Genomic DNA, 24,680 nt, shown 5'->3' on the forward strand with positions numbered 1-24,680 from the left:
ATGATCCAGATCAGCGGTCACTATACCTGCCCTAAGCAGACATATTCTCTTACCACTTCCAGCACCTAGCTAACTATTGTGAACTGCTGTTCCCTTGCGAGACTGTTGAACATTACTTTGGTTTTCCGCATGTTAATTTTAAGACCCACCATACTGCTCTGTCTGTCTGACTCATTGATCATGCTTTGCAGCTCATCTCCTGAGTTACTTAGCAAGGCAATGTCATCAGCGAAACGCAAATTACTTAGGTAGTCTCTATTAACTCATCCCCAAATGTTCCAAATACAGGCCTCAGAACACCTCCTGCAAACAAGCGGTGAATAGCATTGGCGAGATCGTCACTTCCTTACGAGAATTTTATTGCTGACTTTTTGAAGGACTATGGTAGCTGTGCAGTCTTTATAGGTATCTTCCAGTATTTACACGTAAGGCTCTTCTACACCCTGATTCCGCAATTCCTGTATGACTGCTGATGTTTCCATTGAGTCAAAGGCTTTCTCGTAATCAATGAACTCTATATATATAGCGGTTGGTTATATGTTTCGCGCATTTATCATCGGATTGATAGTGTGAATATTAGAACATTCCGAATTTCCCTCATGCGAATCTGAACATCTGTTCAGTCGATGCTAGTTCATGCTTTGTACTCTTAAGTCAGATATAATTGTGCGCTGGTTTCTATGCAGTTTATATCAGTGAAATCAGGCCTCTGAGTTTCAAATGCAACCACCAGACGATACCATCTTCGATGCCGGGCGCCCTCGGCTTCAGCATCTGCTATACTATCTACGCATTGGCGTCACCTAAGAATCCGTAGACGCGCTCTAAGCTAGTCATGTGTTGTAGGTTTTTGGGCAGTACGCAGAGACACCTCAACAGAAACCGAAGAAGCAGCAATCGTGCTAGCGATATCCTCTTGCAGTGCTACTGTTATCCTGAGCGATTCCAAAACCACCATTCAAAATTTTGCCCGCACACAGATACCTGCTGCCGTCCATAAAATTCTCACCTCCGACCCCCAACCACCTCGCCCTATCCAAATAGTCTGGGTACCGGCCCATTCGGGCGATCCCGGTAACGAAGCGGCCCATTCCGCTGCTAGAGCGTACGTGCACCGAACGGCGTGAACCAAAGACCTGCAGGCAGCGCGAGAGACCGTCTTATCACATATCACGGCATCACGCTACACTACCGCAAAGAATGTATACTTTATCCCCCGCTGCACACATCGCTGACAAAACAACAACAGATGACCTGGCGACAACTCCAGGCTCGCACATTTCCCTCCCCAACGCTACTTGTGTTTTTCTTCCCTTCTACTCACACCCCCAAATGTTCCCCCTGTGGGGCCCCGAGAGCCACATTCAAACACATTATGTTCATCTGCCGACATTGCGACCAGCGGCTTAAAGGACCCTCGCGGACCAGGAGGGGTGGGCGGTCGTGGTCTCTATAGCTCCTCGTAACTGAGGCTGGTGCAGTGGGCGGAGGTCGCCGTCAGACACGGGCTGCCGGCCACCACCGTCGACCAGGAGCCAGCCCACCTCTGAAATTGCGAACGATAAGGGCTACGCCAATAATGAAGTTTTTAACCACCACTACTGAGCTAGTCGGTTTGCCGGGGGGTGACAAACTGAGCTAAATACAGGTAATGAACGCATAGAGAAGGGGACAAGGAAAAGGCGTAGAGGAAACGCTCGGTGTATTCATCTCCGCTCCTGTCCCGTCCGCGCCCTGTACTCTGTCGTACTTCCGCTGCCGGACTTCTGAGCAAGTATGCGTGGGTGCGGACAGTCTGACCCTGAAAAAAATAAGTTGAAATAACCGCGGAAAGTTGCTCGCTAGTTCCGAGGCACCCTGCGCGCTGCTGTCTCAGACGTAGTGAATACACCGCGGGCAGCACTCCGCATTACTGGCGGCTGCTCCAGCCAATCTTGTTTACACGCACCCTTGAGCGAAAGTGGCGGCAGCACTACTTTTGTGCGCTTCCTATACAAGTTCTTGTCGACCGTGGGGGCGGCCATTATGGTAACGCCTGTTGATAGCCAGCCCTATTCTATGGACCAATTACAGGGCGTACTATTCAGGCGAGGGCGATCGTTACAGATCACACGATTCTAGCCCCTACAGTGATGAAGCCACGGGCAGAATTTATGCAACCTCTTTACGATCAGGGTGCTCGAAAGTGTGAAAATAATGGCTTCAAAAAGATTTCGACGCTTGTCGCATCGAAGCAGAGAGGCTTTCATTTTGTGTATCTTTTTGTGCAAGCATTTTTGGCGGTATCATGATGACGCAGAGGAGGGATCACCATATCCTCAGGGGATCGTTTTCTCCTCCCCCCCCCCCCCCTTTCCAATACTAAGCCATGCCGCGCGCTTGCACACTCAACGTGAAACTCGACGGCGTCAATACAACTCTGTAATGCTGGCACTGCGATATAGAGCCAGATTTGATTGTTTTATTCTAAGGAAGCGCATCCAGTTATCAGGGAAACTGTTTTCTGCAAATGCTGTCGGCCAGCTTTCCTTAATATACCTTCTCTTTTCTCCAATAGGTTCACGCACCGTGGATCAAACACGTCGTCGTCGCTGGTGAAGACTTCCACGTGATACCGAAGTGAGACTCCCAAGTTTTTCTCACCTTCAAAACCGTGTAAATTTTCATAATTGGATGCAGTTGCCGACCGTGAAATAAGCTGTCCTGATAACTGCAGGTCCACAATGATCCCCCAAAAAGAGCAATCCTGCTATCGCTGTGCATGAATTCTTTGCATATATACTGTTCTTTTTATACATGTGCTCACAACTAGCGTAGTTTGTCATCAGAACTGCTCAGTTAACAACACTGACGTAAATTTAGCTCTCGATATTTATTCCGAAATATTTAATGCTTTTTTATATACACTTTCATAGACATGTTAAACATGACTTCCCAAAAGCGCGCAGTACAAGAGCTGCAGCGTACAACTGCTTTAATTTATCGCTTGCCAGGAATGCTTACGGTCGAAGGCTAATAGAATACCAGGGCTCTCTCATTCTATGCCCAGATACGTGAAGGCAGCACGAAACTTTTGCGTGGTATGAAACGCTTCTTATTAATTGGACAGATGGTCACTTTTTGACTTTGGTATGCCCTCTGTAGAATTAGTCCGAAGGACCAGCGCACAAAAACAACGGACAGACTAGAAGAAGAACGACGTAGACAGAAGCGCTGAACTAACAACTTTTATTTCAGGAGAAGCAGGAAGTACATATATATCAGGCTCCATGACATAGAAGGCAAGACAAGAACCAATTTTCAAAGTGATCAACATGAGTCAAATGATATCACAGAGTTAAAGGCGTGACAGGCGAATTAAGTTTGCCTGCACAACTGTTATCTGCCATTCATTCAGGTGCAAGCGTCAAAGGGTTACCAAGAAGAACAGCCAACAAGAACCCGGCAAAAACGGGGCGATAAGAACACGATGTGGAAAGGAAAAAACCCGTAAACATAATAAAAGGTTGAAGGGCCAACAAATAACGCGGCTAAAAGTAAAAAACACTAAAAACACTAAAAGGTACCATGAAAACCAAGTGTGATGTTGCGATCATAAGACGAGAAGGGAAAGTAGACAAACTTTACACAAAAATCTAGGAAAACCAAGAGCTCGGAAAGAAGGCAGAGAAGCATGACTAAAATCCGGAACTCTGTGACAAATAGGAAAGTTCTTTATCACATAATAAAATTGAAGGTTTGTTAATGCATTGTTCCTTTAGCGCTTGTACTTTTTCTGCCTCAATGATTTCACGAACCAGTGCGCTTATGCTCTTCGCTAAAACTTGCGTTGTTTCAAATCCAGGGGAACAGCCTGTTTCTAAAACTTTACAGTCGCGACAATGAATTCCAATGTGCCGGCTTTGAACACTGACATTATAGTTAAGAGAAAAAGGGAAAAAGTAGAAACGTGCACCGTCCGACACCAGCAGCGTTTTGTCCAGTGTACAGACTCAGTAGTGTACTCCATTCATTTGCCATGTGGAAAGAGGTATATCGGGCTGACAGGTCGCTGTTTAAATGAAAGGCTGGAAGAGCATGCCTATAATATCAGTGTTCAAAGCCGGCACATTGGAATTCATTGTCGCGACTGTAAAGCTTTAGAAACAGGCTGTTCACCTGGATTTGAAACAACGCAAGTTTTAGCGAAGAACATAAGCGCACTGGTTTGTGAAATCATTGAGGCAGAAAAAGTACAAGCGCTAAAGGAGCAATGCATTAGCAAACCTTCAATTTTATTATGTGATAAAGAACTTTCCTATTTGTCACAGAGTTCCGGATTTTAGTCATGCTTCTCTGCCTTCTTTCCCAGCTCTTGGTTTTCCTAGGTTTTTGTGTAAAGTTTGTCTACTTTCCCTTCTCGTCTTATGATCGCAACATCACACTTGGTTTTCATGGTACCTTTTAGTGTTTTTAGTGTTTTTAACTTTTTGCCGCGTTATTTGTTGGCCCTTCAACCTTTTATTATGTTTACGGGTTTTTTCCCTTCCACATCGTGTTTTTATCGCCCCGTTTTTGCCGGGTTTTTGTTGGCTGTTCTTCTTGGTAACCCTTTGACGCTTGCACCTGAATGAATGGCAGATAACAGTTGTGCAGGCAAACTTAATTCGCCTGTCACGCCTTTAACTCTGTGATATCATTTGACTCATGTTGATCACTTTGAAAATTGGTTCTTGTCTTGCCTTCTATGTCATGGAGCCTGATATATATGTACTTCCTTCTTCTCCTGAAATAAAAGTTGTTAGTTCAGCGCTTCTGTCTACGTCGTCCTTCTACTCTGTCCGTTGTCTTTGTGCGCTAGTCCTTCGGACTTCATGGATAACCAACTAGCCCAACAGCAAGTGGGGCTAAAGTAGAATTAGTATAAAGGGCAAAACGCTTGTCAAGAACATATTCGGGGCATGTTTCGGGCGGAACACGTGATATCTACTGCTAAAATCTGGTTAAAAATGGTCTGGATATAAGCACGTGCTGGTAAAATCAGGATTTCATCGTCATTTTTTGCCTTCCTGGTCGCAGCGGCTTTGGGAGCTGTGGAACACACAGTTCGGTCGTTCTAAGAAAGTGTTTTGCCCGCTGCACATGCCGGTTGTAATGCCTGCATTTAGTTTTCGTTTTCTTTTTGTCATATCAGGAGTAGCGTGTTGGCCGCTACATATTTAACTACGGCGATAGAACAGATATTTAGATCTAACATACACCACGTACAAAGGCACTCGGGGTTAGTTTACTTTTCGCTCGAAATGTAGAAAGCACAATTGGTTCTGGTGGCGTTGTCTCTGGCATGCGTATGCTTCGAAAAGATATATCCCTGAGCAAACGTGCAGCACCGATTAACTTTGCGAGAATTAAGTTTAATTGCTTCGAATGCAGCATCGACGACGTCATGCTGGGTGGAACCAAAGACTTGGATAACACATCGCTCATTCCGGACCTGCACATCGCCAGTAAAATCTGGAACGGCTGCTTGGAGCTCGTGCCGAGCCTCAAGGTACGTCTATACGCTTGCTGCTCCAAGTTGAAGCTTCAAACTGATAGTGTTTCCTCGAGGTTTCTAATCTCAGATTTCTGACGAATGGAAAGACGGCAGAGTGGGTCAGCGAACAAACGCAGGGAAATGACATCCTTGTCGAAATTAAGAGAAAGAAATGGGCTTGGACAGGGCATATAATGCGAAGGCAAAATCACCGATGGTCATTAAGGGTAACGGAGTGTATTCCAAGAGAAGGCAAGCGTAGAAAGGGGCGGCAAAAAGTTAGGAGGGTGGACGAGATTAAGAAGCTTGCGGGGATGGGGTGGCCACTGATGGCACAAGACAGATTGACTAAAAATATGCCTTTGCCCTGCATAGGGTGTAATTAAGCTGATGATGATGATTGCGATGACTGCCCCTGCGCGGAAACGGCGCCCTCTTCGCTTCTTGAAAAAGAAGTATACAGCGTGCAGTGCCAGGCTCCTAGCAGAAAACGCTTAAATGCGTGTGCTTCTCATTAACCTGGTTATTCAGAGCAGCTGGGGTGGGCTTTTGAGATTTACGATTTTGTGTTCTGTGAATTTGCGATTGCTATTCGTGTTTTTGTTTGGAGACATCTCGCTGTGACATCCGACACGAGGGTCGAACGGGTGGCTAGAAGGGCTGTGAGCCGGACGGCTCTGTTTGTCTTGAGGTCACGACGTCGGGGCACGTGGGTGGCGTGGTCACTTGGACGCTGGCTCGGGTGACGCCACTACGCTGATCACTTGGCCACGGCAAGTCGTGATCACGGCGACTGCTACAGAGGGAATTATCTATTAAAAGCTACGCTGTAAAAATCCTGCACTTTCGGCCCTTTTGTGAAGTGAAGTCGCAGCAATAGCTGCAGGGTTTTCGCGTAGCGTGGACTAAGGAATCCAGAGGCGTGTGCACAGTATTGCTAGTTTTTCTTTTCTTCCATTTCTCGTGCCGCTATGAACTGTGTGGGTCTTAGCCTTATGTGGCTTGAGAATAACCTCCTTGAATGCACTCGTCTCGTTGCTTACCCAGACAACGTCGCCACAGAAAACCTTAGTCCCGAGCCCACATGTCCTTCGTGGGTCATATAGTACATGTGGATGACATTTCATTTGTCCAGCTGTTGAAGCACGGCAGTTTTATGGAACGACATAAGACGGTCGTTGCTGACGTGGTCCACGTGTGCAACGTGACGTCGTAGGAGGCACAGTTGTCCCCTCAGCTCACACCTCTCTTCAGGAACCGGACCTTGCTGCCTCCTCTGCTGTGGCTCAGTAAATTAAGCTTTCGGCTGTTGGTTCTAATATGGCGGGATGGAATCTTCATTTCGATGGAAGTGGAATGCGAAAACGCCCGTGTGCTGCGGTATATGAATGCGCATACGAAATTACAGGAGGTTGAGAGCAACTCAGAGGCCTCCACCACAACAGTGAACCACACGTGTTCAGCTTCAAGACTTTAAACTCCACAATACCATACCATCGTTTAAATCCCCTCTCCCAACCCGTCATTTCGTGCTTCTTAAGAAGTCTTTGGTGGCTGTTTACCGCTTGCATTGTCTCACGCACATATACCTGTCGCCGACACGCAGAACGCAAAGATCACCGGCCACTACGTCGGACTGCGCCCCGGGAGGCAACCACTGAGGCTCGAACGAGAGGACCACGCCTTCAAAAGCGGCGCTGGAACGGTAAGCGCCACACGCTAGCGTCACGGTGTAACAGCCGATCAAGACCCGTATTTTGTGCGGATTCTTTTCCGCACTCGTTCTTTCAACTCTGCACTCTGAACACGAATTTGTCTATATCAGGCTAACAGGGAGTAAGCCGTACTCTAGCACACTCCCCTTTAGGGGCAGGATATTCTGTCCGAGACCTTGGGTAGATTTGCGTAACTAAAAATACGGAATGCTTGCGGTTGGCAAAGGAAACTAATTCCCCCTCATGCGAACTTACAAGCATTTTAACCGACGTTTTAATCTCCTTTTTTTTGTGCTAACCTCGAGGCCTTCGGTTCCGCTTTTAAGCACCTCCTTCCGTTGCTAACTGCATTAAGTTTTTTGCTTTGTGTTGGGAATATGCCTCCGTTACCAAGAGTAAGAATTCCGTACATTTAGGTGTCAAGATTTACCCCAGGACATGGGTAGCTTACCCTGCCCTTAAAAGACGTTGCGCTAGAGGACAGCTTATTCCCTTTTTACTCCCATATAGGGGTAATTCCTGCTTAGAGTGTGTCACTTTCCACTGACGCCTTTGTTACCGGAACCAGCGAATGACATTTCTTGCCGGTCACCAACCCAGGCGTCACAGGCGGCAGCAGCCAGCGATGATGAAGGGGTAAAAAATGAATCGGCAGTATAACTGCTACGAAATGCAGCCCCGGAAAGCTCACGACGCCAGTACTGGCTAAACGAATCTGCCAGCGCACAGAACTACCTCCGAGACTCCAGCGCATGCATGCGCACTGTACCAATTTTTCTGGCGGGGAAGTTTTATTTTTCTTTCGTTTTTTTTTCAGCCTCCTCTAACGCATGACCCACCGCTGCAGGTTCCGGTGATCCACAACTACGGCCACGGAGGCTCGGGCATCACCATTGCCTGGGGATGCGCCGGAGACGTCGTGCGGCTGCTGAGCGACACGATCCGTGAACACTCGTCCAGTCGGGGCCAGGCGCGAGCCAGGCTATGACCAGCCGTTGCACACTGTGACACAACAGGCGCCTTGCTGCCCGGCAAAGCCATAAGGCCCATTCCCAAGGCCGTGCTATCTGGTGCTATCAGCGTCAAGTCAAACGGCGACAGCAAAACGAGACGTTTGTTGATCAAAGGAACGAATACTATTCTTTAGACGTGCTACAACTTGTATCTCCTTTCCGGAAGATAATTGTTTTTGTTTGTAATTACCGTTCCAATTCTCTTGCTCACGTTTCATTTGATGCTGATGGTATATGGTTCCCCTCCTGACATCAATAAATAGTACTAGAAGCCCCGAATGTTGCTTGTGAAACTGCGACCATGTGTAAGTTCTGGCAACCCGAGACTTCAGAATCTTGCTGTAGGCAGAATCCTGCACGTCCAGCCTTTCTACTGCCGTGAATGGATTGAACTTTTTGTTATTGACCAGTTAATTGTATAAAATAAAGACCTGATCAGCGCACTGCTTCTAATTTTGTCTCATCTCTTCTAGGACAGGATCGCAGAGGACCCGGTCACGTGATCTGCGACCGCATGATTTCTCCATGCACGTGCCCCGGACTACTGTCTTTGGGTGGGACGAGCGCCCACTAGCGATCACGCGACCATTCCATGTACGCGGTTCATTCCTCGCGCCTCGTGCAGTGTCGTCGTTTGCTCGCCGCGCCCCGTCGGCTAGAATGATATTTGAAACGAATGCCGTTGAAAAACCTCGTGTAGCAGCAAAACAGCGGCGTTTGAATCGAATGAGATTCGATTGGAAGCATTTTAAACGCACATGTGGCACGGGTATATAAAACTGACGACGTTTGTGCCATGCTGCGTATCGGGACCCCGTAGAGTATCTGTTACGGGTCCATTTGGACTTGTTTTTGGAAGTGTGGCGGAGAATATGAAGGATGCTTCTCTCCCGCCACCGGTTGGCCCGGTATTGCACTGCCTCCGGGATCGGCCTTGTCTTTAGCGCGTCTTTACTATCCTGTCTTTCTTTCCCGTCTTTCAATTCTCCAATTATCTGCACGTGGTAGCGATTGTGGCTCGGCTTGAGCCAGTGAGCAGGCCTGTGCACTTTCCTTTTCTTTCTTCCTGGCAACATCTTCTCTCTTTCTCTGCTGCGTAATGCGGTGAACTCAGCGACGCTGGATTGCCTGTCCACGGTGACAAAGAGTTGCGCAGCAACAATAAAAACGTCTTTTGTAATGTGTAGATAGCCCGTTAGTACAACTATGACTACGACATGCAACTTGTCCATAAAAAACTAGCAGAGGTTTAGGTTTAGTGATACTATCAAAAGCTCTGTTAAGCATGGTTACGCATGGTTTGACGCCAGAGACGGTCCGGCGCGCGCCTCATCCATGGCGAGACCGAGCGACCGAGCGCCAGCGAGTCAGCTGTTATGATTCTTATGGTCAAGAACGTCCACAGGGCTCGTTGGCGAAGGATATAGCGAGGAAACGTTGAACGACAGAAAACCGTGTCTGACCACGCTTAATCGAGCTTCCACTTTGTAAACTAGGGTCAACCGGGTTGAACCCAAGCCAATTCTTTCTCCATTTCTAAGACCGCTTTGTCAGACCGCATCACCCTACGTCTCATTTTTACCGGTTTCGTCAGATCTCCCCATTTAGACTTCCCGGTAGGGGCCATGGCCGTGCTTGAATTCCCTATCAGGGTTCCTATTATTGCGCTATTTTACAGGAAGGCTTCATTATTGCAGGGAAGTTTTCTTACAGCGTCTAAAGTTAACATGGCAATGGCCCTGGGGAATAATAATAATAATAATTGGTTTTAGGGGGGAAAGGAAATGGCGCAGTATCTGTCTCATATATCGTTGGACACCTGAACCGCGCCGTAAGGGAAGGGATAAAGGAGGGAGTGAAAGAAGAAAGGAAGAAGAGGTGCTGTAGTGGAGGGCTCCGGAATAATTTCGACCACCTGGGGATCTTTAACGTGCACTGACATCGCACAGCACACGAGCGCCTTAGCGTTTTTCCTCCATAAAAACGCAGCCGCCGCAGTCGGGTTCGAAACCCTGGGGAAGCCCGTTTATTATTTGCAGCCCGTTTCTTATTTTTCGTGTGTGCGTAACTTCCCAGTGTACAAAAATAGATAAGACCCAACCAATGCTACAGTCGGATTCCGTGTGGGACTACTTGTAAAATAAGCTGTATCTCATTATACTTGCGGTAGGGCACACGTGACAAAAATAGAGCGCGAACCTGAATCCAGAATATTCGGTCTTTGATTTCGATCGAATGCTGACGCCCGTCGAACCCCCTGCACATGTTTTATTGCGCAGAAATGATTTTAGGCGGTGCATTTTCTACTGATTTGATCACTCAAAAAGCGCCATCTCCTCTATGAATTTAGGAAAATCTCGCTCTGCCTTGCTCAAAGATTCATGTCAAATACAATTTATTCCGCAACCAGAAAGTTACGAGGAGGGCAGGTAAAGCTGTAAGGACCGCTTCAGGAGCCCTGACCCCCTGGCACACGGGGCAGCATAAAAGCGTGAAGCTAAGGGAGTACAATACACTAGGAAAAAACAATACACATTTGGGTAAAAGTTATTCGGACATGTCCTAGTTGAAAATATGGTTGTTAATTTAAAAAATCTCCCCCTTCTTTAATCAGGACAAACAAGAGAACTTTCTGTGGCGTAAATTATACAAACTGTAATGAGACCGACTGGCAGTAGTTCAAGCAGCGCAGAGAAGAGGTAGACGATAATAATAATAATAATAATAATAATTGGTTTTTTGGGGAAAGGAAATGGCGCAGTATCTGTCTCATATATCGTTGGACACCTGAACCGCGCCGTAAGGGAAGGGATAAAGGAGGGAGTGAAAGAAGAAAGGAAGAATAGGTGCCGCAGTGGAGGGCTCCGGAATAATTTCGACCACCTGGGGATCTTTAACGTGCACTGACATCGCACAGCACACGGGCGCCTTAGCGTTTTTCCTCCATAAAAACGCAGCCGCCGCGGTCGGGTTCGAACCCGGGAACTCCGGATCAGTAGCCGAGCGCCCTAACCACTGAGCCACCGCGGCGGGGGAGGTAGACGAAGTGCAGCTGTGATTCTCGAGTGACGCCTGTGAGTGCGTCCGTCGTGCCGCCCTCCGACCAACGCCTACCGACCTGCGGTTCGAATAAACACCTTTACAAAACTGTGATTATTTATCGTTTTATTATTTGCGTGACTATTACATCCTTTACTCCCTGCTGGGTATGTCCGACAATGTCTTTTTTCACCGCTTTTTTTTTCTCCATATCTCTCCAGTTAACTCCGTCCTGTGCAAGGCGCGGCCACCCCGTCCCGCGAAGTTCTTAGTCTCATCAGTCCACCTGACTTTCTGCCACTTCCTCTCTCCGCGCCTCTTAACGTTACGCCTGTCATTTTCCTTTCCACAGCTCGTTGCGTTTTCCTGAGTTTGATTTGAACCCTTTTCGTTAGCCTCCACGTTTCTTGCCCGTAGGTGAGTACCGGTAAGATACAGCTGTTGTGTACTTTTCTCTCCGCCACCACCTCCACCTCCTATATTACTGTTACTAAATAACAAACCTTATAGGCTAGCACCACATCAATCTTACTTTCTTCTTTGGGCTAGATTGACACTCGCTAAGTGGGACAAGACATGCTAATAATCACACACAACACCGCAGTGAGGAATACGCCCAACTTAGACGCTTCTGCAGCCGCCTGGTGCTGCGTAATTCTACACTCTAAATGGCACGTTATATATTATATAAACGGCGGCACAGAGTGAACTTTCACCATCTTAACTATCTTCAGTGACGAACGAGGGCGACGGAGAGAGACCTGGGCTCACCTTTCCTGCGCCAGCGGGGTACGGGGCCGTGGTCGTTTCAACTGGCGGTGCCGGCTTGGCCGCTAGAGTCGGCTCGATCCGGGTGTGGCATAGAGTGAAGCCGGAGTCTATAGGAGTCCCAGCGAAATGATCAGTAGGCCAGCCCCATGGCCGAGTTTCGCTCGACTCCGGTGGGGCGCCGACTTCTATGACGCGAGGACCTCTGCACCGAAGGTGAGGAGGCAGCTGTGGGCCAACGTTAGGACGGCGCCTCACGGACGAGAGTTATGCGCTGCTCGAGCCCCACGTACGGTACCTGCGGCGATGATGATTAGGCCTACGTGTCTTAAATTGGTTCTTTTGTTGTTGTTGTTGCTCAGTAAAAAAAAAGATAAAAAATCCCCGCGGAAAACGAGAGACCACAGTGAGAAGAGTACGTGACAAGCGTTGACTCTTAAGAGTCGCAAGACAAGGGCCACATTCTTGTACAGTATAGTATAGTATAGTGTATAGTATATTATAGTATATTATAGTATAGTATAGTATAGAGGAGTTTATCATCCCAGCGGTGCTCATGAGCTATGAGAGACGCCTTAGTGGAGGGCTTGCGCAAATGCTGGTTGGCGTGATGCTGTTCGCTGAGTTCAACCACGAGTACAACTTCAACTCGGAGAGCTTTCCGAACAATGGAAGGTGACCCCTGACCAGGCTTCAAGCGCGTGCCTCGCGTCGGGAAAAGCCCCGATGTCTTTCCACTTGAAATGGCGCAGGTATCATTTCCCGGCTATGACACGCAACCACCAGAGGTGTCCGTCCCCATTCACGTTTCCGCCGAATGCAGGAGCACTTCCGTCAGCTCATGTCATCTCCGGGATGGAGTGCCCGTTCACGCTGGCTGTATGCCTGGCTGCTATAGATCAAGCAAAACTAAATACTGTCCCCGGTCCGGACGGCATGACCTGTAAGCTGCTTAAAAACCTAGAGCGAGCTATCTTGGAACCTATCCTCGATTCATTAAACACTGCCCGTCAGCCAAAAGAAGTAGCTGAGTTATGGCTGTAAGCAGCTATCATCGCCATCGCGAAGCCCAGCCAACCACATGACCAACATATTCAATGTTCGTGTAATTCCTCTCACATATACTCCGTGGAAATTGTTTGAACAAATGGCGGTGACCAGTCTACAATGGTGGCTATAGACGTAGAGTCTTGGTCAAACATCTTAAGGCCAAAGGCTTTTTGTTTCAGCCCCATAATAGAGCCATATTACGATACTATTGAAGATCGAAGGACCTTGAAATGCTAGCAGAAGATTACTTCTGGATATAGAGGAGCTTCCTGCTCGACTTGTGTTTTTAATTATGCTCTACACGAAGAGTTCTAGGCATATTAATTTCTCTGCAGCTGAACGCTGTGGCCTTAGGAGTTTTGACCAAGAATACATTACTGGTACTGTCCGCCACAAGTTGGCTTTTGCCCTCACTTTTGTGCAGAGAATGGCCTAGAGCACTCATGATCCATGATTCCGATCGTTGTCCGGTCGATCCGTGTCTGGACCGTTCCCGGCATGGATGTGCACAAGCAATATGAGCACATCAGTCATGCTGCCTTCACTGAGATGCTATACTGGATCCACTTCGGCGAAACGTGCGCCCCGCACACTTTTGACGCCGGGTGTACATTATAAAAAAAAACGCCTTTTTCGTCCTCTTTTTGGCCTGAACTCTTCTCGTCCATTGCTTCTCGGGCAAGAGATCTTTTTATTTTTGGCCTTTGGCTGCAATGAAGAGAAAAGGAGGGGCTGAAAACTTTTGTTGAAAAACCACGCCATTAAGTCTATACTTTCATTGTGCACTTGGTGCACACGGTAAATTTTTCTTGATTTCTTAGTGCATAAACATGCCATTCAAATAGACAAGCTAGGACACACTAGTCAGTGGGAAGGAAGGAAGGAAGGCCTCAGACGTTGCTGGCACATACCCACTACGGGGGAGTGGCCAAGACACAGGCGGTTAATTACTGGATACAGGAAATTTTTGACGGGAAAAGCAGTGGAAATAGTATGTAGTCTGATAGATTGGAAGAGGGTAGTTAACAATATAATACCGGCTACAACTATCTGAACAGACGACTCAGAATGAAGACAAAAATAGCTGGCTGAAAGGTACATTGAATAGTACAAAGATACAAAGATGAAGTAACAGTATTAAAATAGCCGACTTCTGGAGGGATTTTTGGTTCATGGTCTGTCTGTTTACTTTCAGACACTGGTTGTCCCGCTTTCATTCAGCACATAACGAGAGCTTTAAGAGGCCATCGGACGAAATATCAGTGTTCAGCCTAGACGAAGCTCGGAGGACAAGAGTAAAAATCTCTTACTGACGTTAATTGTATTCATTAGTTTTCATCATTATCATGCACTTCGCTTGAGTGTCTTCGCACATCTTTCGCCGCCATTCGGGAACTCACTCATTGGCCGAAACCTGACCCAACCTCTCAAGTGAATAGGCGCTTATTCTAAAGAGAAGACTTAACATCGACTCGTTTCCAAGATGCTTGCTTGCAGTTCGGTCAGCCTTGACAGACACCATCAGTTTCACCCTGGGACTCGTTTCTCTGATCGCATGCTGCCACTTAGAAATATTGACTACAACTCTATATTTTGGCTTGCTGCTTGGTGTTTGAAGCAGCGGCCGTCTCTTTTGTGAAAGCTTTCTGGTATTTCATTTTCTGCCGGTGCTCTCGCCACTGTACTTCACTGTGCAATCCGTTCGCAAAGACTCATTCTATTTCTTTAGAATGTCTACATGAGGTGATTTCTCTGAGATAAATGATGTAGTCAGTGGTGTCGTCACCAGTCTTTTAGGATGTAGCGATCAAAAACTAGGCTTTCATACGTTGACAATGAGAATGCTCGCCAGGTGACACTCTCCCATAATGGCGCTCTCTGCAAGTAAGTGAACGTACTCGACAAGAGCTAGGAAGAAAGTTGGGAAACTATAGCTGCTTGTTCAACATCTTCGACATGTTATTCCAGCGCTAAAAGTAAAAGTGAGAAAAATGTTTCTTTTTTTTGTGTACATGACCCAGGTCTCGACGTAAAAGTACAGACAGAGAAAAATCAGAAGCGCATAGACAGATTTTTTTCCTGGCTGAGTCAACACAACAAGCTGCATTTATCACAATCGCAAAACATTGACACAAACATTTTTCTAAAGGTACAATTATGCTGTCTCTTTACAAGACTTAGAGTGATGTCTTGAAAGACACATAGCGGAGCTGTCCAGACAAAAAGTTCACTAAATTATTGACCGGGACATAGAAGTAAGCGTCCACACCATCACGGAACTCCGCAAACTTACTGACATCCTGTTCTCTGACAGACCTATCTCACAACTGCAGCAGCAGCCACGCTGGTGGCCCATTCGACAATATAAAACTCCGCTGCTTCTGGCCCAACATAGCCTCGCCACATCTCACCCTGCAGGACCATCACCGTGAGCACCTATGCTGCTTTAGAGCGGTCGTTCGCTCCACAGCAACAGGGCAGACATGTCGGCTCGGAAATTAAGCAAGCAGGACGACACTAAGAGTGCCGGAATACGACGACCACACAAAGTCTGGAGACGCCTCTGAACACACGAAAATAGCACGGTTCGTGCAGAGGGGGCTACGCACGCGCAGGAATACATGCTGGACCCGAATTCTGAACCTGGCGTTTCCCCCAAAACAAATTTTAGTGAAGAAGTTTACTTTTTTTACCGACTTTGTTGCTAATAATAATAAACATAATTGATTTTTGGTGAAAGCAAATGACGCAGTATCTGTCTCATATATCGTTGTACACTGTAACCGCGCCGTAAGGGAACGGATAAAGGAGGGAGTGAAAGAAGAAAGGGAGAAAGAGGTGCCGTAGTGGAGGGCTCCGGAATAATTTCGACCACCTGGGGATCTTTAACGTGCAGTGTCGTCGCACAGCACACGGGCGCCTTTGCGTTTCGCCTACATTGAAACGCTGCTGCCTCGGTCGGGTTCGAACCCGGGAACCACGGATCAGTAGCCGAGCGCCCTGACCACTGAGCCACCGCGGCGGGTCGAGCTTTTTTGCCACAGTTTGTGTTTTCTCTTATCTTGGCGGAGTGCACGCCGTTAGCTGGATGCTTTCTTAATAACGTGTGTATACAGCCATTATTGTCGTGCCGCATGTGCCATAACGCGTTAATGAGATATCAGTTTTTTAAAAAATCTCACCATGGCCAAGTGGTCTAACGCTGCAGCTTACGGATAAAGAATTCCTCAGACAGAACCTCTGCTGCCGCCATGCGTTTTATTTCATTCAACGCTCAAAGTCGTGCTTCATATGTCGGTTAAGAATGTTAACTAGATCGCTGACCCGTGTTCCTGGCAACGAATAAAAATTTTCAAAACCTGAAAAGAAAGCCTTGTGCACGCAGCCTGATCACACCCACCTCCCATGTACCTGGCCGCAGAATGTTTTGCAAAAGGGATACACAGCGACGTGCACAACTGCCGACAGAATACAGCGATGCTAATCCCACCTGTATCTCACAAAAACTCCACTGTTTAGGTGCAGACTTCACGAAACTTGCTTGACACCTGTGGCTGGTAGTTAATCTCGGAGAGCGAGAATTCAGCTTATCCCTCATGGAAAGAGAGAAGATAGGTCTAATGACAGGAAGGATACGAAGGAGGTCGGCCGTGGGGATATTTTACTGATCTGCATTTCCACACCAGGGGAAAGAGAATGGAAGAGAGTAGCTTACGTGGCTTTGTAGTGAACCCGGATGCTGGCAAAATTGCTGGCTGCACACGCCACAAGATCTCCCGCCTAATCGTAGGAGGAAGTCCTCCAGGAGGAAAAAAATACAAATAACAGACACAGAGCAGCCACAGGCGGCCTGCATGCGCTGACGACCCAAGCGCACATGCGTTTTCTACGGCTCTTCCTGCCACACAGCATGCAAAGCATGAAATGAGCGGTGTTTACTTATGCAGCGGGACTGCGGTACAAAGCGGACGGTCTTCATGCTGACTCGCGCATACCGCAAGTGCAGAGAAAGGCTGAGCTCGTATGGTGAGGCGAGGAGCGTTCTTAGTGACTACCAGGGCTGCTATTGGTGGCGCTTGACCCAACGCCTCTATACGGTGAGACCTCCGACAACTCCTGTTATTCTGCTCCGGTCAACCGAACTCCGCTAGCATGAATTAAGAGAAAAAACTCCAGAGAATTTGCATTTTATTTTTTTATTGATTTCAGCGTTTCTAGAGGTGAAGTGCATAATTGCCCGCTGCCTGTAGCGGGGGTTAGTGGAGAAGCGGCATTCATTTTTTTATTTTTTTATTTGTGTAGTCGATGTGTCGCGTAATGCTAACAACGTTTAGTACTCCCACGTTCATGACAAAGATTGCTAACAATTACTTCACTTTACTCAAGCACTAGTCATAGCGAGCAGGCTTTAGTGCTTAGGATGCTGCCGGTGATTTTAGAGAGCCTAACGAGATCTAAGCATGAATACTATTCAAACCGTTTTTTTTTATGTCAGCATACAAAGTGAGGTCGCCGAGCAGGGCGAGCTGAAGGCATGATGCTCGCGGCAAGCCAGCGTGAACCGGGAGACATACGCAGTCGTTAATGCGCTAAACACAAATAATGCCGCTTGCGAATGGTAGTTCATCACGCTAGCGAATACAAAAATATGTATAAGCCTGAAGTGGTATCGGCGCTTTTTCGAGAGCACTTCACTGGTTTCCATTTTGTTCTGTGAGCTCTGCATAAAATAAAATAAGCTTGATTCCGTTTTCATTGATTTCAAAACCTCACTAACACGGGGCGAGATGGTATACTCCTTTCAGGGGCTAACTTATTTGCGACAGCCATTGGTCCTTTTTGGTACTAGCTGCAAAGGGTCTAATACCCCTGTCACACGGGCATTTCGAGGGCCCTCGAACCGATAGTCTATCGACTCAAAGGCGATCGAGCGCTGCTACACGGGCAGTTTCAATGGCGATCGAGTCAATTGCCTATCGAGTCAACGGAGCAGCACGGAACTCCATCGAGATTTCGAGGGCCTTCGAGCGCTGCCCAAGGTTGCTAGCGTTGCTTTGAGCGGCGCCAAGCGCACTTTCGTACACGACACATTCACGGTGCAAAAACATGAACAAACATTATTCGCATAAAATTTAATGCAAGCAGTCTGTAAAATTATTTTAAAATTATATTAGACTCGTTTTAAGCGCATTAATTTTGCGTTGCAATCTTTGCGTTGCTTGCGTACTTAACGTTGACAACATGGCGGCACCTTGCCCGCCCGCTTCACAGCGATAACAGCTTCGTCGCTAATCCCTCAAAGCAATATCGTGTTCTAAGCTGTTGTATTCGCCTTCGATTTGCCCATTCTTACTCTCGCATAAAGTTTCAAGAGAAAAATAGCTCTTGTTTTTCAGATATCATGGCGATTTCCCCGGTCTTAAGCCTGACGAAGCAGCGCTCCGACGCAGTCGGACTGGCTTGGTTTTGGCTCGTCTTGTATTAGAATGGCTACAGCAGTGTCTGCATCTGTCCGTCGCGTACGCCCAATTAAAAGGATTTTAAACGACATGCGCGTATGCGTGTATTTAAGCATTTCGTATACATTTATCAAATATTTCTAGTATTTTTGTAAAATCTAAAGTAGCGATTGTGGCGCCGCACAAGCGTAGAGTGAGACACGAGAACCATTTCAATGGCCATTGAGATTTGCCGTGTAGCAGCGGCGAGTTCGATGGCGATTGAGAATCTCGAAGACCCTCGACTCGAGGGTGATTGAAACTGGCCGTGTGACAGGGGTATGAGATGCTTGGGAAAATGGACTTGGACGAAACCGTTGCCTTCACGGATCAGAGATAAGTTCCTCCGTCAAGCAACCCTAAATGCGTCTCGTACCGTAGAAGTCCATTTGTGACCCTCCACACCCTGCGGCCTACTCCCACGGCTACGCAGGGAAGCGCATCGATCTAGGTGTCTATCCCGTGGCGCCGAGGGGCCTCTCCACGAGGCCCGCAGTGTCCCGCGCGGCTTTTTAGGGCCGCAGGGACAAAGTGACCCCGTCCCTCCAAGGGGTAGAGGTCCGCTTGATAACCCGGCGCCTCGGGCAGCGGGCCCCTCCTGCATCCGCGTCAACGCGTCGGGTGAACGCGCGGCCGGGACTCGACGATGCACCGCACTTGCCGCGCGAGCGGGGAGTCGAACCCACGACCTCTCGATAGCGAGGAGGACGCTTCAGGATACAATAGACCATGGTAACGGTAATTTAGAGGGGGCTTGTTGCTGATAGCACTGATCACACATATCACAATAGCGGAAACAAAAACCACATCAATATACGAAGATTCCAACCCATCATTCTTGGGAACTGAGCGTGGGTATGAATATGACACCACAGATTTTGTTCATTGGCAACAAAATCATAAATACGCCCACAAGAACCACCAGCCAACCTGCGCCTGACGGAAAAAGGTTAAAATTCTCGCATTGTCTCTAAATTTTCAATGCACGGGAGGCAGTCAAGTGCTGAGTCCTCAAGTTGGAATATTTCAATATGTCTTGAAACTGCTTCTTCAAAGGGACCCTGAGGACAACGCTATCAAATTTTTTGTTAGTAAAAATCTGATAGTTCGGCATTTTGTGGCTTTGTTGCCGCTTGTCCAGCAGAAAGAGGTGCGTTTATTGCTGAGATATTTGGATTCGAAGTTTAAAAACTTTTTCCCACCCCTACGATTCAAACTCGAGACTCTGCGATGACAAAATAGGAGAACAGCGACGTAAAGCGGCGGAAACGGAAACGAGGACTCCGTGATTGCTGGCGGCGAGCGCTGCGCTCTCGCCTAACAGCAGCCGACATGACCTCTACTGCCGGCCGGACGTTGAAGGCCTCCGTCAGCCGTCGTCGTTCCGTTTGCGTTTGCACCAACGTTACGATAGATTCCGTTCCCGATTCCGACAACGAAGTTCTCGCAAAGAACTGCGGCCTGCATTCAGCTATACCTCAACCCCACACAGCGTGCGATGCTTTTGAGGGCTGAGGCCCCGGGTCCGGCAAGAAAGTCCTAGCGCCGAGGAGTCGGCAGCCTCGCTGTCACCAGCGAGCCGCCGTCCCGACTGATGTGTAGCGACTAGTACGTGCGGGCATATTTAAATTCTGTAATAATGTTCCTCATAGGCCTGGTTATGCAGCCCAGCGTCTTGGTACGTTGACGAAGCGAACACGCCGAGCGGTGCGTTTGCTAGCGCGGAGGCGTGTTGAACATCGGCTGCACACAGCTCTATTTCCTTGTCACAGTTGCATGCCGTTGCACGAACTTTGTGCGAGAAGCACTTAGAGAGGCACTTGGAGGTCATCTGCTGCTCCGCCCTTCTAAATCGAGGTGAATAACGAAACCATGCGGACACGCAGACGCATACCCGCGAAGCATCCCAGAATATACCGGAAGTTTAGAAGAACTTCTTGTTGGGCAAGTTGGTACATTGCTTTTGAAGAAACCATGTTGCGCATAAAAAGACAACCACAGGAAAGGCCAAAGGAACAGAAAGAGCGCAAACTATCAACTGGGTTTATTTGTGCGAAAGTGCCTTATATATGCAAAATCACATCAAAAGAACAAGGAGGTTGAGTAAGGGGGTATATCCAAGCAACTCCTGATCAACAACAGGTGCGCAGAAAATACTTTTCCTTATTGTAAAGTTTGACGGAAGTGTCGCTAATACATTTATCACCTTTATCTTTTATGTGATAGGCCTCCAAAAGCTCACGCGCTGTTTTGTTATTACTTTTGCCTAGTATTTTAATCTGCTTAAGCAAAGGCTCGCATCCACTGCAATCAAAGCAATGAGCAGGCAAGTTAGCTCCTTCCTTATTCCGAATAGATCGGGCATGTTCCCCTGCGCGTTCATTCACGCAACTGCCTGTTTGGCCTACGTAGGCACTTCCACACTTGAGTGGGATTTCATACACCACACCAGTGGCACATTTAACGAACGTCTCAGCATGTTTGATGCCGCATCCACTGCCTCTAGTTCCTTGGGTGCCGGTTCTCGGGCACAAGGCTGCGAGTTTCCGTGGGGCGGAAAAAACGACAGAGACGCCATGCCTCTTGGCCACTTTTTTTACATTGTGCGCCACTTTGTGTATGTATGGCATCACCACGATCTTCTTTTTTGGCGGCGGCTCATCCACACTACCTCGATTTCTTCTTTTTATCTTCCTAAGAAGATTCTCGGCCACGGCTGATATGACATCGCAGGGGAAGCCGGCTGAAAGCAACCTTTCAATTTGATTATTGAAACTAATATGCATTGCATGCGGACATGACTTGGTGATGGCAGATTCCAGGCACGAGCTTGCAATTGCTCTTTTGACTACCTTAGAATGCGCAGAATCAAACGGCAGTAGCTCTTTCTTTGCTCGTGGGGCATAGTGCCAGCAGGCGTGTTGTGAGCCGAAGTTCAGGTTGATATCTAAAAACTGCAACGACCCACTAGAAGGAAGTTCATGCGTGAAGGTCAGACCTCGCCCATACTGTCTAAAGACATTTAAAATTCTACTCACTGAATCAGTGTGGGTCAAGGTTATTTGTTTGGATAAAACAATCAAAAAATCGTCCACGTATCTAAAACACTTAAATACCCCCAGATTAGTAAGCTCGTCCATTAGGGAGCGGTCAATGGCGGCTAAGAATATGTTACAAAGAACAGGGGCGACGCAAGAACCGATACAAATTCCTTGTTTTTGAATGCAAAAGTTGTCTTTAAAAGAAATGAAGGTGGCTTGCAGATAAAATTCGAGCAAAGACATGAAGCTATCTGCTGAAACACCAGCAGAGTTTTGGAAGCCTATTAAACCGCTTCTTTCAATACAATCTCGGACAGCAACAAACAAACCTTGATGCGGCACTGAATAGAACCAATCCTCAACGTCTACTGAAAAGGCGTAGCCGATATGGTCATTGGAGTTGAAGAAGTTAACAATATCAGTCGAGTTCTTTGTAAAAAAGGGGTCTTCAATTTGTAAAGTATTAAGGTGCTTCAGTAAATACTGGCTAATTAGAAACTGCCATGATCCCTTCTCACTGACGATTGTTCTAAACGGCATTGAGTCCTTGTGCGTTTTTGCAGTAAAGAACACAAACAGCGCTTTTGTCTTACATGCAGTTATTGAGTTTGCCAGCCTGGACAATTCAAGGTCTCTGCACAAAGTAGCAGCTCTGGTCTCGATCCTTGTGGCACTGGGTTTCACCCGGACGAAGTTCTTTGCGATGGCTTGGAGCGCCTTCTCGTTGAAAACGTAATACGACGAACCCTCCGTTCTTGTCTGACTGAAGCAATCGTAACTCATTTTGCCTAAAAAACGAGACCACCCTTTTGGTAGGGTCTTTGGCACACCTGGTAGACGCCGTGTTGAGTTTTTTGGTCAAGGCTTCTACACCTTCCAGAAGGCACCTTTCTTGATCTTCTTGGTCAGCCTGGCTTGAAATCCGTCGGTTGATTGCTAGCAGGTCGTGGGCTGGGACTAAAGGCTGAAGACTGTACTTGGGGCCTTTGCTAAGAACGCTTGCAACATCTTCAGGCAAAACAACGTCATTCGGGACCACAAGGCTGCTGGTGCCAGCAGTTTTGCTCATTGTTCTGCTGTGAACCAGAACCTGCTGAAGACACTGGGCCCACCAAAATTCAGACAACTGGGCGGCAACTTTTCTGGCAGAACGCAGCTTAATTTCTGCTATCTAGGTGGGGTCAATCGCAAAGCAAATCGAGCGCAAAAGGGGAACATGCCCGATCCATTCGGAATAAGCAAGGAGCTAACTTGCCTGCTCATTGCTTTGATTGCAGTGGATGCGAGCCTTTGCTTAAGCAGATTAAAATACTAGGCAAAAGTAATAACAAAACAGCGCGTGAGCTTTTGGAGGCCTATCACATAAAAGATAAAGGTGATAAATGTATTAGCGACACTTCCGTCAAACTTTACAATAAGGAAAAGTATTTTCTGCGCACCTGTTGTTGATCAGGAGTTGCTTGGATATACCCCCTTACTCAACCTCCTTGTTCTTTTGATGTGATTTTGCATATATAAGGCACTTTCGCACAAATAAACCCAGTTGATAGTTTGCGCTCTTTCTGTTCCTTTGGCCTTTCCTGTGGTTGTCTTTTTATGCACAACATGGTTTCTTCAAAATATACCGGAACTCAGCTGGCCGCTAGTGGCGCCGTCAATTGCAGTTTTTCTTTGACTTTCAACATTCAGGTTGTCTTTTTTTCCGCCTACCTCGAGTGATAAATGTGCACTGGCGGTTTGATAACAACAGTAATATACTTCGATATCGATCAAACACGTACCCTTCATGCACGTTTGTCAGCATCAGCGATATGTGGTACATTTCTCCTGTTCCATCATCGGGCTTGTATTTGCGTTATTGTCCTGAGGCGGCGATACCTATATTTTGGTTCTTGATTTTTTCTACCTCGTGAGTTTTGTTTTTCAGAAAGAGCGGTGGTTTTGTGTTTAGGAGCTGGTATTGTATCGATACAAGCCAACTTCAGTTTTTCTTCAGTGTCCTTAATAGCTGTTCTCTTAGAACCTATCATATGCTATGCTGTCGTATGCTTAGATATGCTATGACTATCCTATACTCCGTTTATTTCGCAGCTGAGGCGCGTGCCTTCGGTTCGCTTTGTCTTCCTTATTAAATTATGATGAATCTCTCATGACATGGCACAGTTGATAACGTTTATGTTCAAAATTCTAATCAACAGTTTATTGCGAGAGGCACAAAAAATTATCCGGCGTGCTATCTTTGTAATATATCGCATATTTCATTACGAAATAACTTCTTTTAATAAAGAGACACTACTGTCGAAACTATGAGGCACTATCTTGCGGCTCTAAAAAGCGCAACCAAGGCTGAGGATTTGCACTTATATAACAGAATTGGAACAATAGAGAGAAGATTAGTATGGCCACTGCGCAATGATGCTTGAGCGCAGAAAGAGGATTTAAAATTCAGCGGGCAAAGTCAGTTGCTGCAACACACACAGGAGGCCACTAAAAGCTGTCAAAAATGATGATTGGATCAAGAAAACAATATTCATTTTGTTGATAATACGAAAAATAAGTACATTGTGCAAATAATAGTTTTTTGTGAGTGGATCTCGCAAATTCAGTGCGTTGCAGTGTTTCAAAAAAACTAATATCTTTTAAAAATAATTCATCGTGCCTAGAAGGTGTCATTGTCTAAAGTTGGAGGCAATAGATTGTGACTATAAATACCGCTACAAAGGCGATGGGCTTGTACTTCCACAGTACATATACTAAAATTGGAACGATACAGAGAAGATTAGCATGGCCCCTGCGCAAGGATGACACGCAAAATCGTGAAGCGTTCCACATTTTTTTCTTGTTGAATGTACAAGAAAATAGACGTTTCCCAGAACACTCTTTCTGCTTCTGTTTATTTTATTTTGGGGGCTAGACGTGTAATGAAGAATTGGCCTATCTTACGAAGTTGAGCTTCGGATTGGGTCGTGGTGCTGTCACACTGTTGTTAGCGTAATGTCGCACAATCACTCGCTGTGTGATGGTAGGAAGGGCGGTCCACC

The 24,680-nt window shown here is 47.0% G+C and overlaps 1 protein-coding gene and 2 non-coding genes across 4 annotated transcripts in view; all 3 read left to right on the plus strand.

The window, feature by feature from the left end:
* The window catches only part of LOC144106364 (D-amino-acid oxidase-like), a 35,306-nt gene extending 26,610 nt beyond the window's left edge, over positions 1-8,696 (plus strand). The window contains exons 8-11 of one of the 2 annotated variants that reach the window (XM_077639146.1): positions 2,558-2,619; positions 5,413-5,530; positions 7,122-7,220; positions 8,078-8,696. In XM_077639146.1, the coding sequence (XP_077495272.1) occupies positions 2,558-2,619; positions 5,413-5,530; positions 7,122-7,220; positions 8,078-8,218 (420 nt within the window). In that variant the 3' untranslated portion in view covers positions 8,219-8,696. Of the gene's footprint in view, positions 1-2,557; positions 2,620-5,412; positions 5,531-7,121; positions 7,221-8,047 lie in introns of both variants that reach the window. The other variant, XM_077639145.1, reaches the window with a different exon arrangement.
* Positions 8,697-23,987: 15,291 nt separating this feature from the next.
* Positions 23,988-24,089, plus strand: LOC144108925 (U6 spliceosomal RNA). The gene has a single exon (XR_013309553.1). It is a non-coding gene; the product is annotated as a U6 spliceosomal RNA (small nuclear RNA).
* A 283-nt stretch (positions 24,090-24,372) lies between these two features.
* LOC144108910 (U6 spliceosomal RNA) lies at positions 24,373-24,475 on the plus strand. Its single transcript, XR_013309549.1, has one exon. It is a non-coding gene; the product is annotated as a U6 spliceosomal RNA (small nuclear RNA).
* The last annotated feature ends 205 nt before the right edge of the window (positions 24,476-24,680 follow it).

The sequence above is a fragment of the Amblyomma americanum genome, chromosome 10, assembly GCF_052857255.1.
Source record: "Amblyomma americanum isolate KBUSLIRL-KWMA chromosome 10, ASM5285725v1, whole genome shotgun sequence".
In the NCBI taxonomy this organism is placed as follows: domain Eukaryota; kingdom Metazoa; phylum Arthropoda; class Arachnida; order Ixodida; family Ixodidae; genus Amblyomma; species Amblyomma americanum.